The 14173-nt window shown below is 42.0% G+C and overlaps 1 protein-coding gene across 2 annotated transcripts in view; it reads right to left on the bottom strand.

Annotated features, from left to right (window-relative positions):
- Positions 1–6851: 6851 nt before the first annotated feature.
- The window catches only part of CHR24 (chromatin remodeling 24), a 37561-nt gene continuing 30239 nt past the window's right edge, over positions 6852–14173 (bottom strand). For both annotated transcript variants that reach the window (XM_086507145.1, XM_086507146.1), the window contains exons 9-21: positions 10123–10260; positions 9919–9996; positions 9628–9840; positions 9452–9523; positions 9291–9371; positions 9067–9185; positions 8763–8874; positions 8219–8287; positions 7993–8087; positions 7761–7892; positions 7617–7685; positions 7444–7546; positions 6852–7332 (exon numbers count right to left, since the gene is read on the bottom strand). In XM_086507145.1, the coding sequence (XP_086363271.1) occupies positions 7132–7332; positions 7444–7546; positions 7617–7685; positions 7761–7892; positions 7993–8087; positions 8219–8287; positions 8763–8874; positions 9067–9185; positions 9291–9371; positions 9452–9523; positions 9628–9840; positions 9919–9996; positions 10123–10260 (1482 nt within the window). In that variant the 3' untranslated portion in view covers positions 6852–7131. The remainder of the gene's footprint in view (positions 7333–7443; positions 7547–7616; positions 7686–7760; positions 7893–7992; positions 8088–8218; positions 8288–8762; positions 8875–9066; positions 9186–9290; positions 9372–9451; positions 9524–9627; positions 9841–9918; positions 9997–10122; positions 10261–14173) is intronic.

Raw genomic sequence — 14173 nt, 5'->3', positions numbered from 1 at the left:
TTATGGTTCAAATGTTTCAGCAAGGCTTGCAAATGATTGCAGTAGAAAGTATTTAGTTTCTTTTCAGAACTATTTACACTTCTCTTTTATGTGTGCTATGAGCACCATATTCGCCAAACTTATTAACAAAAATGGTCATGGATATGTAGGTTCGGATCTATTTTTGCTAAATGCATGCACACTACGTGTTATGGGTCCTAGCGTTTAGCAAAGGCTGATTTGGAGTGGCATGCACATTCATGACATACATCTCACAATCACCAATAGAGGTCATGGCTCGGTTTGGGTGCTTGTGGATCTCTCAAGTTAACCGAGATGGTTATTCATAGCATTGTTGATTCCTCAGCAATGTTGTAAGGTATTTTGATCCCTATTTATCAGTCATTTAGGAAGACTGACTGTAAACGATGGAGAAACACACCTCAGTACTGTTGTTTATCCAAAGAGGATCGGCAGATTACGGTGTAATCTTGTGCTAAAGGATATACAAAGCATGTACGTTAGCATCAAGAAATCCAATTAGCAAGCATGTACTGCTCTAGTTGGAGTTTGTTCACCATAAGGTAAAGCATGTTTGCAAGTAGGCTTAGTCTTTTCATGTATAAGTAAGGTTCTCAACCTTGAACACTACTTATGGTGGAATTATTCACTGATGAAAATTGATAACAAGTCAAGGACTTATACTTTGTTGTTGAGTTACGCCAGCCAAATACTTTCTAGGAAAGTGAAAAGAGGTACTCGTTGGGGTACATTTTAGTTGTGATAACTTGTTTAGCATACTCAATTGAGTTCTAAATGGAGTCTACACGCTACGTTGGATACAGACCGATTACAAAAGATGGTTACAAAGAGACAATAATGCCAAAAATCAAGATGTTACTCTAGATTTCATTGAACTTCTTACTAAATCGTGTTCCAATCAAACAAACAGTTTGATCCATGAAGGATGCCACTATGGAAAACATTAGTGTTTTTATGAAGATACATTATTTTTTGTTTTTGAGGATAAAAACGTTTCTCCAAGGAGGGAGTAATGTCAGGCCTAGGGTAAGACCGGACAAGCCAAGGGTCGGGATGGAGCCATGCGGTCAAGAGGAGCCCCTATTATTAGCAAGGCAGGGCCTATATAGGGCATGGTCGGGTGGAGAGTTGCAGGCTCCAGTACCCTCAATGTTATAAGAGACATGAAACACCGGAGAGAGAGAGAGAGAGAGAGAGAGAGAGAGAGGACAAAGAGTCATCCCATGTAAATCAACTACGAGAGAGAGAAATGAAATGAAATGAAATGTTATATTAACGTCTTCAAAAGGCCATAGTGACCTATGAGACCAGAAAGTTACAAGGTGGTGGATCTGATACAAAGTCAAGGTAACAAAATAACCTAACAACAGTACAAAACAAAGATATATATTATGGGATTCTAGATTGGTCGATGTGAGCTAAGCCGAAAACTAAGCAAAAATGGACGGCTAGTTGGGATAGCAAAATCACAAAAGATCTAGCATCTGTCGTTGGCGAATCTCATGAATTTCCTCCATGGTTAGTAGTCTGACCGGGCGTCGTGCATGCCTGGCCAACGTGCTCTGAATCTTTTGACGTAGCCCCCGTCGATGCTATGTAGTCCTTCGCAGTCGTGGGCGCTTGGATTTTCCCAGTTCAATCGCTCAGTCAATCAGTGTGCCTCTGGCGTGAGACGAGGGGGAGCTCTAATGTGGGAGTGGCTCTTGCGGCTGTCCCGTGTCTGCTGTGAAGAAGTCTGTAATCCGTCTTTGAGACTAGTTAGCCTCACCATTCATCAGGCTCTCTCTGTGTCTACGTAGCTCGAGCAAGAACAAACCCAAGCATCTTTGATCTTCGTATCCCATTACTCTTGAGAGTGGTCCAAAACCCTCTCTGAACAAGCAATGGAAGCGGCCTCGTATCTCGTAGTAGACGGGGCAGCGGCATGTATAATGCAGCTTTGTCTCAGGTTCCATGCCACACAAGGGGCATGTCCTGGCCTCTGCTGGTATTCCACTGTATCTCCCAGTTTCAATCCGCAGCTGGTGAGACGATGTGCGTAACTGGCCAATAGCACATCGTATCCCATGAGACAAGTGGGTATCCATGTATCTGGGTCTCGTCACAAAACCATCTTTCGTAAGCTGGAGAAGGTGGTCTATGTAGAAAGCCATCTTCGTGCCCAGTTCTTGTGATGGTTGTATCCATGTCCTCCTGGTGTCTAGCTGGGTCAGGTCTTGGCGGATGAGCTTGGTGATCTCCGACTGTGTAAGAATGAGAGATGGTGCATCCAATGAGTACTGGAATGGTGGAAGCATGTCTATGTTGAACCCATGCGCCTGGAACCATGATGTCATCTCCCCATACCAGCATGGTGTATCTCCTTGTATGGCTAACTGTCGAGAGGACTCAAGTGCTATGCGAGCATATCTGTCTCTGGGAAGTTCCCATGTGCGGTTTATGAAGGAGACTGATCTGGTGAGTGCCTCTACCACTAGTGGGGGGGGCGCTAGCTCTGTTCGGATAATGGCCCGTGGTACTGATGCCTTGGCTCTAATGAGCCGCGAGATCATAGAGACGAGAGGTTTCTCCATGTTCCCCCATCCGTCTGTGCGACCCGACCTCCCGTGGTGATCCAATGAAGGTCCCCATATCTCAGCCCCATAGAGCAATGCTGAGGCCACCAAGGTGTCAAAGAGCCAGAGCTTCGTCCGGGGTTCCTGAAACCGAACCTGCGAACACATCCTCTCCAGTCTACCCAATGCTGCGTGGGCTCTAGTCAGTCTGGTCTCTGCTGCTCTTCTGAGTGAGAATGTGGGTCCAATAAAAACCACTCCAAGGTAAGTGTAAGCGTCTGTGTACTCCACGGTCTCCTGGTTGTATGTGAATGTAGGTGTTGATCTCCCGATCCACTGTGGGGTGGTATTAAACACCATAACCTTGGTTTTACCAAGGTTGACAGACAAACCACTTTCGTGGGCAAACGTATGCAAAGCATCCAATTGGCGTTGCATTCCCTATGGGGATTCGGAGATCAACACAATATCGTCCACATATAACAAAAGTGGAATCCATGTCCCTGCCACCTGTGCACCTTTATCCCCATCCCTGTCAATGTAGTCAGAAACCTCATCCACATACATACCGAAAAGAGTAGGAGAGAGCGGGCAGCCCTGCTTCACCCCAATAGTGGAGTGAACCGGTATTGAGAGTCCCTCCGGGGTGCGTACATGCCCTACTACTGATCTGTATAATGCCATGATCCCCCAAATGAGCTCTGTGGGTACTCCCATTTCCTGTAATCTGCACATCAATCTAGCTCTGGGTACTGTGTCAAAAGCTTTGCGGAAGTCCACAAAGCTACAATAGATCCGTCTCCCATGAGATCTGCCTTCCTCGATGATGGCCCTGAGTGTCAAGATGTGGTCAAGAGTAGAGAAGCCTCTCATGAACCCTGCCTGCCCAGTTGCACGCATTCCTTCCCTCTCTGCCCATCTACTCAGCTATTGCTCAAGAATGGATGCATACAATCGTGCCAGTGTGTGCCCAATCATAATAGTGCGATAATTCCCAGGCTCCATGGGGTCTCCTGACTTGAAGATAGGTACTATCATAGATAGGCTCCAAGTGTCCGGTAGACACACACACACACACACACACACACACACACACACACACACACAAAGAGAGAGAGAGAGAGAGAGAGAGAGAGAGAGAGAGAAGGCAAAGAGTCACCCCAAGTAAACCAACTGACGTAAGAAGGGAAGGGGGGGGGGGGTGGTGTGGTTAGAGAAGGGTAATCTCCGGATTTTCCTTAATGCAAGATTTAAATTTAATTGGCAGGGTCCTACTTATATACCCTATTAGCTTAAGTTGTCTAAGTCACTACCTAAGCTCTATCTTGAGAACACAGATGGACAATTCCATCACATTGTACCAAGTTGATAATCAAAATTCTATGTTTTCTCCATTGTTTCTCTACTTTTGGCTACTACAACATCATACTTTCTTTCACACCCACCCACTGCATCAATGTACTTACAATAGAGCTAAGACACATCAAAAAAGCAAATTCAGAAGGGGTGAGAAGACCTCCAAACTTAGCAAAGAAGAGACTTTTTTTTTTTTTTCTTGCACAAGCTTATGATTACGTAAGGGGTACCAAATGAGATAAAATCAAAAAAGGGGCATATTAAGTTCATAAGGAAAAGGGAATGCGGGTTTGGAAAGTGATATCTCTCCTCACAATGGAAATAAGGGCTAGGATGTAAATAAGTAGCGAGAAGAAGTTAAATCCAAAATCGATCCTAGGAAACCCAAAAAAACAAAAAAAAAAATCTAAGAACGTCAAAAGGGTTTAGATACCAGGAAAAACAAACAAATCGAGAAGCAAAAAACAAAAGAAATTAGAAAAGAAACAAAATCTACAATAAAAGACAAAACAGGTGAAAGCTCCACCCCCAATGTTGAGACCAAGAAACGAAATAAAAGAAGGAATAAACCATAATGGAAAAGCCAAAAATGTCTAAAATGAAAGCCAAGGAATAGTGGGGTAATCTCCGGATTTTCCTTAATGCAAAATATGAGTTCTAGAGCCGTGGTTGATTTTCTAGAAATCAGTTTCTAAACTCCACAGTCCCTGGCACAAGAAGTTTTGGACAAATTCTCATAATAATTCCCACATTCCTCAACATCATGAGCTTCTATGAGGGAGGCACCGCATACCTAGCTGATACGATTGGAGGAAGGGGACCGCCGGCCCGGTAGGGGGGCCGGTGGTATCCTACCCCCAATTGTACGTAGCTAGGTATGCGGTGCCTCTCGAGCAGAAGCTCATGATGTTGCGCATTGTATGAAAAACACTAAAAAAGACTCCGTTTTCCTACATGAGAAAATTTCTAAATCTTTTTGTGTGATAAAAGAGCTGTCCATAAATGCCTTTTTCAAAAAACTTTCTGTTTTTGTTATTTATTTTTTCTAGGAACAAAAGCGAAGCTAAAATATTCTTATACACACTGAATTTAATACAAGATTCAGAGCTGCATAACAAAAGCCTAACTTTGTTCACTCTTGCTAGCAAAGCAAAACTTTAGAAATTCATCCTCTACTTCATCTGCACATCCTCCTTTACTTCTTCATCAACAATCTATGCTCCTCTGCATTCATCCCAGCTTCAATCTTATCTTTCTTTCTCTAACATCAGGTTTGAAAATTCAAGAATGGAGATTCATATTGGGAAATTTGTATTTATCTCCATTTCATGTCCCAAGGGTCCTCTGGCCATTTTGCCACAACATCATTCCCAAAACCATTCAATAAACCTCTCATTACTAACAAGGTACCCCAAACAGTATTTGGGAGGGTTTCACATCACCATTGAGCGATGGGATTCAAAAACCTTTTCTTAGGACTCATAGTTTATCAATGGCTTACTGAATTGTTATAATGCCATCAAGCTTGTTGCAGCTTGAAAGCTTGTTGTATCTCAGGGAGGTACTGGAAAAGGACAGGAGTTACATGCCAATGAGAATGATAACTTCTTGGGAATCATACATATATATATGATTTCTAAACGTGTATTCAGTAAGCTACCATACCGTGATGTTTTAGTACAGGACAGCTTTAGTAGTCTATATTGAGCACATGGCAAGTTGGAGGTCTGAGTAATCAGTCGAGGCTTGGACCAGTTAGTTCCCCATATTGTATCTCTTGATACATCTTATTGTAGAAATTTAATGAACTTACTCAAAGATGCAATACATTGCCTAATCCTGTAACTATGCTTTCTTGTTGTAGCTATTGCAAGGAATGCAATATCAAAGGGATGGATTTTAAATCTCTACGCACTTCCAATATGGTTTGGCAACATTGTAGCAGACTACAAAGGATACATATGAAAGCAATCTCCATTACAGAAAAGAGTAAAGTAAAAATTGAAGGAAGAAAGATCAATTTGAACATACCTCTTACCTTGCTTTGTCCTGTTTATCTATTGATCTACTACAATAGATAAAAGGTAGGAAGAAGAAACTTGCTAATGATGGTTGTTCAGATCAATTTTGAGGTGAATGGTGATTGATAGCTTTTGAATTTTGGATTCAACAAAATCAGGGTGCGATATTTAGAGGACAACAAATTGCAAGGCACTAAAGATATCATGTGTTCAGGACAACACATTGCAAGGCACTAAAGATATCCTGTATTATTGTCACCGATTGATGGTTGCACTTCTCCAAATTGGCTCTATGTACAAGCACAATGAGCATCATTATCCTATGAAGAAAGAACTTTGAAATCTCAATGTGCCTTTCATCTGATTTAACACATTCTTTCCTCATCATGCCAGCTGCTTTTGTCCCAAAATCTTCTCATGTTGAAATGGAGTGTCAGAATCAGCTACAGGTGTGATAAGCATGCACATTCTTTACAGTGAGAATTAGACACCCTTTTAGTGGAGGGCATGCTTTCACTAGACTTTGAGCCCTTTGTTTGCATAGTTAGTTAGGCTTAGTTATTAAGGAAGGTGGTAGAATCACAATGCAAAAGATTTCCAAGCCATACTTACCAGCAATTTCTGTTGCTAGCATATGTTAGATAAAGAGCCAATTATTTCCAAGTTAGTATTCGTCGGGGGAAAAAACATTGTTAATTCATTGATTGAGCCTCTTTCAAAGAAGTCCTGAAATTCCCATCAAAACTCTTCTATTGTACCTATTTTCCCTAATCAGATCCATCTCTTCCATGGTAGCTACGATGCTTCAGGATCAATATGAAAAATTTAGAATTCTGTAAGCTGACAAATCAATACCACCGATACAGTTTACTTATCAAAAGGCGAAAGCAAGGCTTCGTTATACCACAAGGCGGTAAATTTTTTGTATCATTTGGGTTTGAGCTACGTAACCTCAAGAAAAAGGGGGGTAGAAAAGGCAAGCTGACCCAGAAGTGTCATATGCACAACAGAGCTTTCTGCGCAATCGATATAAATAATGTACACGAAGGAGGTCATAAATGCAATTGAAAGATGACCCCACTTTACAAGAAGCATTGGAAATAACAATCCCAACAAAATTACAAAAATGATTAGGCACAAGGCCTCTCTGCCGGTGCTCTGAAGGACTCATGATAACATCACATTTTCAGACCAGCAAGAATGGTTGCTACCTCCTCAAGCTCGCAAGCCTCTGTCTTTACAGAAACAGTACTTGATGGTACAGGCACGTTCTCCTTCTTGAGGCCTCCTATATATTCCAGATTCTTCATCTGCCTGTTCAAGTCCTCCAATTTTTTTCTCAGATTGCTCCCCTTGTCCGGAAGCCTCGAGATGAGTGCCTGTGTGAGTGCGTAGGTAAGCCACACATGTCTTTTTCAACAAGAGCAACAAAGGATGCGATAGGCATAGCTTAAAAGCGTCAGCTAAGCTGTAATCAGTATTTCTAGTACCTTGTCAGACAAGGTAGACGAAAGACGACTAATATGCGCAGAAACCTCTACTTTCTGCCTCTCGAGAAGAACCTCTTCAGACTCTATCTTTGGCTCCACTTTCCTGCAACATGCCATTTATGCTTATGTTTACCTGAACACATAGTTGTGGACAGACAAATTAAGTAGCTTACGTATGCCACTCTTGTGGAGGAAGACTTAGAATATCTGGGCGAGGCCCTGAAGCACCATGCCGCCAATGCCTGAAGAGAGACCTTCGATTATGACTTGCAAATCAGGAGTAAAAGCAATGTAGAATCTTTCATAAAATTATTTACTGAAGATCCCAGCTCTCATTTTCCGCAGCAGGCAACTCGGGAGCTTGCTTTGAGAACAAGAGATCATGATGGCTAACTCCAGCAATATTCTGACTCTCTAGAAAAGTGATGTGCTCTTCTAGCTGCTCATCTCTGCAAAAAGCAAGCATCGGACAGAACAAACCTAGCCTTGAGAATCTATTCTACTTTGGTTAATGTGGTCTTCAACACAGTTAGTAATATTTCGATGTACCTCTGATATTGCATGCTGTGCTCTTCATGGAGCTGTTGTTGAGTCACAGATATATCAAAACCAGTCTTCGGAAGCGTTAATAGCTCATGTAGTTCCTTCAAAGCAGAACAGCAATCAGCTCATTTAGGAGATTAGGCAACTCCTGTTTCGCATCCGCAAAATCAAAATAGGGGATGATGAAACTCCTGTTACAGATTCCCATATATAAAGACTAGACAATATGAACCTGATGAGAGAAGTAACGGAATTGCTCCTTGTGTTCTGTAGCAACCTTGAATAGGCCACCTTTGAAGACCTGGTCACCGGACAAAGTCACTCATTTTTTAAGAGAAAGGTTAGTCAAAGTAAAGACGATCCTGGAGCTTCAAAAAGACCCTTGGGATCCTTGAATAAAGATAGTCTACAGACAAATTAATGATTTGTAGGATGTAAACAGACTCCATTGGTGGAAATTTCTTTCTCAATGTTTGGCAACCGCTCATTATCTTTCCTTGTCTAGGCGACAGAAAGCTTTTCTGTTGGATAATACACCTAAAAACTGGGGGGTTGGTGTTCCTACCCACAGAACAATGCACAACAGATGCTGGTCTCTATATGCATATAACATGGTGTTCTCATTTGAAAATTAAACAACAGTTCACACAAGCACGCATCAGCCGTTCCCTTGCAGAGGTTTTCTGACATCAAATTCCAAAAGTAACTGTGTCATATGTCCAAATCAATGTTAAAAATGAAAGTACTACAAGCTATTGTTGCTAGTATGGCCTTGCCTGCTTTCTGTATATTTTCTCTTCAATTGTTCCACTTGTCATTAATCTATAGATAATGACATCTCGCTTCTGCCCAATTCGATATGCTCGATCCACGCTTTGATTGTCAGTGCTGCAGAGGACACATCCATATTATGACAGGTCAGGTGGCCTGAAATTTGACAATCCACATTTTGGGAACTAAAATGCATGCGACAAAGCATGTCAATTCTGAATGGCACCAAGTGGCTGGCCAAATGACTAAGAGGAAGCACTCATAAACAAAGTTCTCATACTTAAAACCAAGAACCGTTCAAAAACTTGCCTGGGATTCCATGCAGGATCGACAATTATGACACGGTTTGCTGCTGTCAGCGTCAGTCCAAGCCCACCAACTTTTGAAGTTAGCAAAAAAATTGGAATAGAATCATTTTTTTGGTACTCCTGGCATTGGTTTTTTTTTGTTGTAGTTCAGAAAATAAATGTCAACGTTTATCTTTTAATATCATTAAGTGCAATCACACATACTACATTTCCTGACTGCAATACCTGCACAAATCTTTCTCTATCAGAGGCCTTCATGGTTCCATCAATGCGGACAAATCGATATTGCTTCTTTGTGGCTTCCCTCTGTACAACCAAGCAAGGACAATTCAGGTATGCTCCTGTCAGATGGTGTGCAGACCATGCTTTCTTAAAACATATGTTACCTGGATAATATCCAGCATCTTGCGAGTTTGAGCGAACACTAAGGTACGATGCCCTTCATCAATTAGCCTCTCCTGAAATACATATTGCAGTTTGTTTAATTTACTGCAGTTTGTTTAATTTACATAAACTTCTGCAAAGTTGTGTACAGTAAATAGTAAATGAATTGCAAACATACCAGCAAAATCATTATAAAGGCAATCTTGCAGGAAAGTGCCTCGTGTGATTCTGTCAAACCCTCATCTTCGTCCAAGATCTTGGCCACTGAGGCACTCATGGACTCAATTTCAGCTGCATCTTGTGCATTAAGCATAGACTCCATCCCTTCTGCAATGTCATCAGCTGCTCGTTGTGTCAAAAGAGATGGATGATCACAGATCTTCTTGAGCACCTAATGCATAGCCAATGTATAAATTAGTTGTGCACATCGTTGACAGTTTAAGGTAGGTCCCACTTTTATGAGACTTACAGTCAGAGCTGCCAATGCTGACCCCTCAAGTGATTGGTGAGCAGTCTTGCTTTCAAGAAATGCTGTATATAACTCCCGCTGAACTCATTTAAAGAAAACAGGAAAGCAATGAGCTTCTTTTGGGTTGTAATGCCCAAGTAAAAGAGGAAAGCTACAGCAAAAAAGGACTAAATTGGAATGCGATCACAAAGATATACGGCATACCTGCCGTTCCGTTAGTCGAAGCCACACTATTAAGTCAGTTTTCCTTGGGAGTTTGCAACTTGCTGTATCATCAGAGCTGGGAAAGACCTCACTTTTCAAGCGTCGCAAAAAGAAGGGGGCAATGCGTTTTCGTAGTTCCTGGCATCTTCTTGAGTCAGTATTTCTCGAGACAGATTTGAAATAAACAAGCAACTTGAATCAAGCACCTTAATACAGAAGGTACACCAATCATCACAACCTTATTTTGGACTTCCTAAAAAATCAGCAATGAGGCATTTTACATGCATTGCATGATTCAATTCTTATCTCTGTGTATTACCCTTTTTTCCTATGGAAGTTATGCCAAAACCAGTCTTTGACCTTATTTCGAAAAGGAGCTGCTATTCATACTGATAGCTATCCACCTCAGGACCGCAGCTAGTAACAAACCTGTGACTGAAGTCTGCAGCAGATATGAGGTCAAAGTTGTGGGGGAAAGGTCAAGGAAATGCCTTTTTTCCAAAGGTTTGCTGGGCTATTCCTTTACCCAGGTGAAAAATACTTCTACTTCTTTCTTTCCTGACTGCAGTTTGGTATGGTTTTCCTACTCAAATGTCAAGAATGCTGCCACACAATGTTGCTTGTTAGCCAATTTAGGTATCCCTCTGAATAAAGCAACCATTAAAGAGACCAAAAGTAAACTCCCATGATTTTTTTATGGGTGGTCCACTAGTCAGACAAGAAAGGAAGGATCCTTATCCCATCTCAAATCCAAATAACCATCTCCCATGATCTGAATCTGAATTAGTTCTACTGTCTAATAGCATAGGAAATGTGACACTGCAATCTTATCTCAGCAGTTACTGAGTATGTACCAAGGCGTGAAGACCCAAGTTCAACTCCCAGCAAGCCCCAAGCTAGAAAACTACCAGTCACAACAACAAATGTAACATACTTGGACACCCTAAGTCAAGATTCTACCACGACAAAGCAGAGATTCACTTCAAAACAGTTCACAAAAGACGACACAGCCCGGCGTAGTTCCCTGCCAAGAGGTATTGGGGCGCCCCTTTTGGTTATTTCTTTTTATATTAATCTGTGTGCAAAGTACAAGAGCCTGCGGGTGCTCACTCTCAATCTCTGCGTCCAAATGCCCAGAGAAGTGAGCCCCTGAGGCTTATTTATTCTTACAAGGGATGCCCAAAAGCAGAGGCCCAACAGTTTAACTCAAAACCTTTTAAAAATAAAGCAAACTGTCCCAAAAGCTTGCTAACGCTAATTCAGCCAACCAAAAGCAACAACGTAATTTCCGAAAATCCGTACACTCCCACGTCATCATGTCAGCGGAAAGTGGAGGTCCGTACATATTGCTACGTCAACGTTTCAACACGTTTTTCGGGGCCTGTTGCCATGTGACATTTCCTGCCGCATGGTGTGTGTGTGTCGGGGGGCTTGCCACGTCACCAATTTGTGGCATACCCCAATCTTGAAAGAATTGTAATCGCCCTCGATTACGCTTGCAAAATAGACAAAGGTCATAAACTGTCTTAGTAGACATTGACTGTCAGTACCGACACACTAGACACAACACATCTAGCATTTGTACAAAATGACAATCACATCACCGGACATCACACGACGTCACTTGACATCACAAGACAAATCACATACAAATTCATTCCAAACCTCAAACATGATCAATCGGCAACGTATGTAGTAATCGCATCTAGATCCATTCCGAACCTTACGGATGCCCGATTAACTAATCCTTATTGCAATCATGTCTATAGAGATTTATGAGATCGAAATGCTGGAGTCGTTTCGTCTTTCAGTTCCTGTACTCAAACAAGTCAAGTACAAATCAATCCTTTTCATTTTCGAGAATTCCTGTCATAAAGTCATACAACAGAATACTACTCAGCCCATGAGTATCCTTGAAACCCAAAGGGGACATCAGTGACTCTATTCAAAATCAAGATAATCCGTTGATAAAGGAGCGGAGTGACTCCCCTCTTGTGCAAACCCGCTGCACTAGATTCACCCTTGTTGAAATCGGGGTTCTATCATAGTAGACTATGCTAAACCGAATGCTTCAAGGTAAAGTTCCAAAAATCTCAGGAGTATCTGCTAGGTTTTTCTCCTCCATCCACTTCGCATCCAATGCAGGATAGTTCATGAATTTAGCCAAGAACCGCCTAATCGCTTTACCTTTTATCTTTCTGTCTTTGTGTGCCAATATCTGTTCTGGAACAAGTATCTCCTCGCTTTCCTCCACTTCGGGTTGTTCATCAAGCTCCCCGTCTTCGGGCACCTCGCCTTTAAAAGGCTTCAATAGACTCACATGAAAAGCATTGTGAATCTTCCAAGTATCGAGCAGCTTCAGTCTAAAGGAGACATCATTTATCTTTTCTTTTATCTAGAAAGGGCCATAATACCTCATGCTAAGCTTTGAGAAAAGCCACTCCTTTCCCTTTTTCTTTCTCAAGCGTGCCTTCTCAAAACATAAGAGCACCCAATCGTCGTTCTTTAATTTCAAATCGCGACGGTGTCAATCTGCTGCCTTCTTGTGTCATTCCTGACATTTTGCTAAAGCCTCCCGGACCTTGGCAAAAGCAATGTCCAAGTCCCTCGTGTATTGGTCGGCTTCAAAAATCTTATCTTTCGTGCTAAGGAAGAGTGGAACCTTCGGAGCACCTTCAATGATCTCAAATGGTGCCTTCCCCGTCGAAGGGTGGATCATGTTATTGTAGGCAAATTCCACCAAGGGCAAAAAAAATTCCCATTGAGTCTTTTAATCAAAATTGTAAGACTTCAATAAATCCAAAAAAACTGAATTTGCAATCCGGCTTGGTTGTTTTCTTCACTGGAATGAAGTCAGCTTGCTTGCTAAATCTGTCGATGACAGTCCAAATGCCATCATGCCCACTCTATGTCTTCGGGAGATCAAAAATGAAATCCACAGCAATACTTTCCCAAGGGCGGGTGGGAATGGGTAAAGACTGTAACAATTCGTGTGCCTTATACCTGTCAAACTTGACCTTCTGGCATACTAAACAACTGTGTACATAGTCGTCCACATCCTTCTTGAGTATCGGCCAAAAGAAGTAACGCTCCACACCTTTCAAGGTGGTGTCGATGTCGTGATGACCCGTAAAAGGTGGACAATGACACTCAATCAAAACCTTTTCTCTCAACGGCTATGTAATGCACAACATCGTTTTCTTCATCAAGTAGCCATCCAGTATGGAATATCCCGCTACTACCTTCCTTGTTTGTATTCGAGTGAATACATCCGAAAAATCCGGATATGTGGCGTCCTCGAAGCTTCTACGATGAATCGCGAAAATCGTCAAGACTAGCGGCTTCCAAGACATAGCATCTACCACCAAGTTCTTCTGTCCATGAACATGGACAATCTAGAAGTGAAACTGTGACAACATGTTAGCCCACCGCATCTGCTTTTCCGAAAGCTGCTTATGTGACAAGAAGTAGCGTAAATTCTGATGATCAGTGAAGATCGTAAAATCGGCTATGAGTAAGTAATGTCAACACTGAGTAAGAGTATGGATCACTACCAAAAGCTCTTTCTCATAAATCTGTGCTGTCAATTTTGGCCTTGGAAATAATCGGCTCTCATACGCAATGACATGACCTTCTTGCATTAAGACCACTCCCAGACTACGACCACAAGCATCACAAAATACTTCAAATGACTTTTGCAAATCCGGCAAAGTCAACACTGGTCCAGTAGTCAGTTTCTCTTTCAGTGTTTGAAAGGCAGTCACCTTTGTGGGTCTCCACGAGAAAGGGACTCCAGAATGTACAAAGGGGAAGCTACCTCTGCAAACTTTCGAATGAACCACCAGTAGTAAGAACACAAGCCCAAGAAGCTTCTAACTTCATGAACATTCTTTAAATCTAGCCAATCACGTATAGTCTCAATCTTGGCCGGGTCCATCTGTACTCCTACTGCTAAGACGATGTGTCCCAAAAAGTGTATCTCCGACAAGAAAAATTCACTCTTTTTGGCATTGATAACTAATTTGTGATCTCGTAATGCCTGAATGACCTG

The sequence above is a fragment of the Adiantum capillus-veneris genome, chromosome 30, assembly GCF_014529385.1.
Source record: "Adiantum capillus-veneris isolate H3 chromosome 30, ASM1452938v2, whole genome shotgun sequence".
NCBI lineage: Eukaryota > Viridiplantae > Streptophyta > Polypodiopsida > Polypodiales > Pteridaceae > Adiantum > Adiantum capillus-veneris.
The sequence above is the reverse complement of the archived record's forward strand: the minus strand, read 5'-3'. Positions and strand labels throughout refer to the sequence as shown.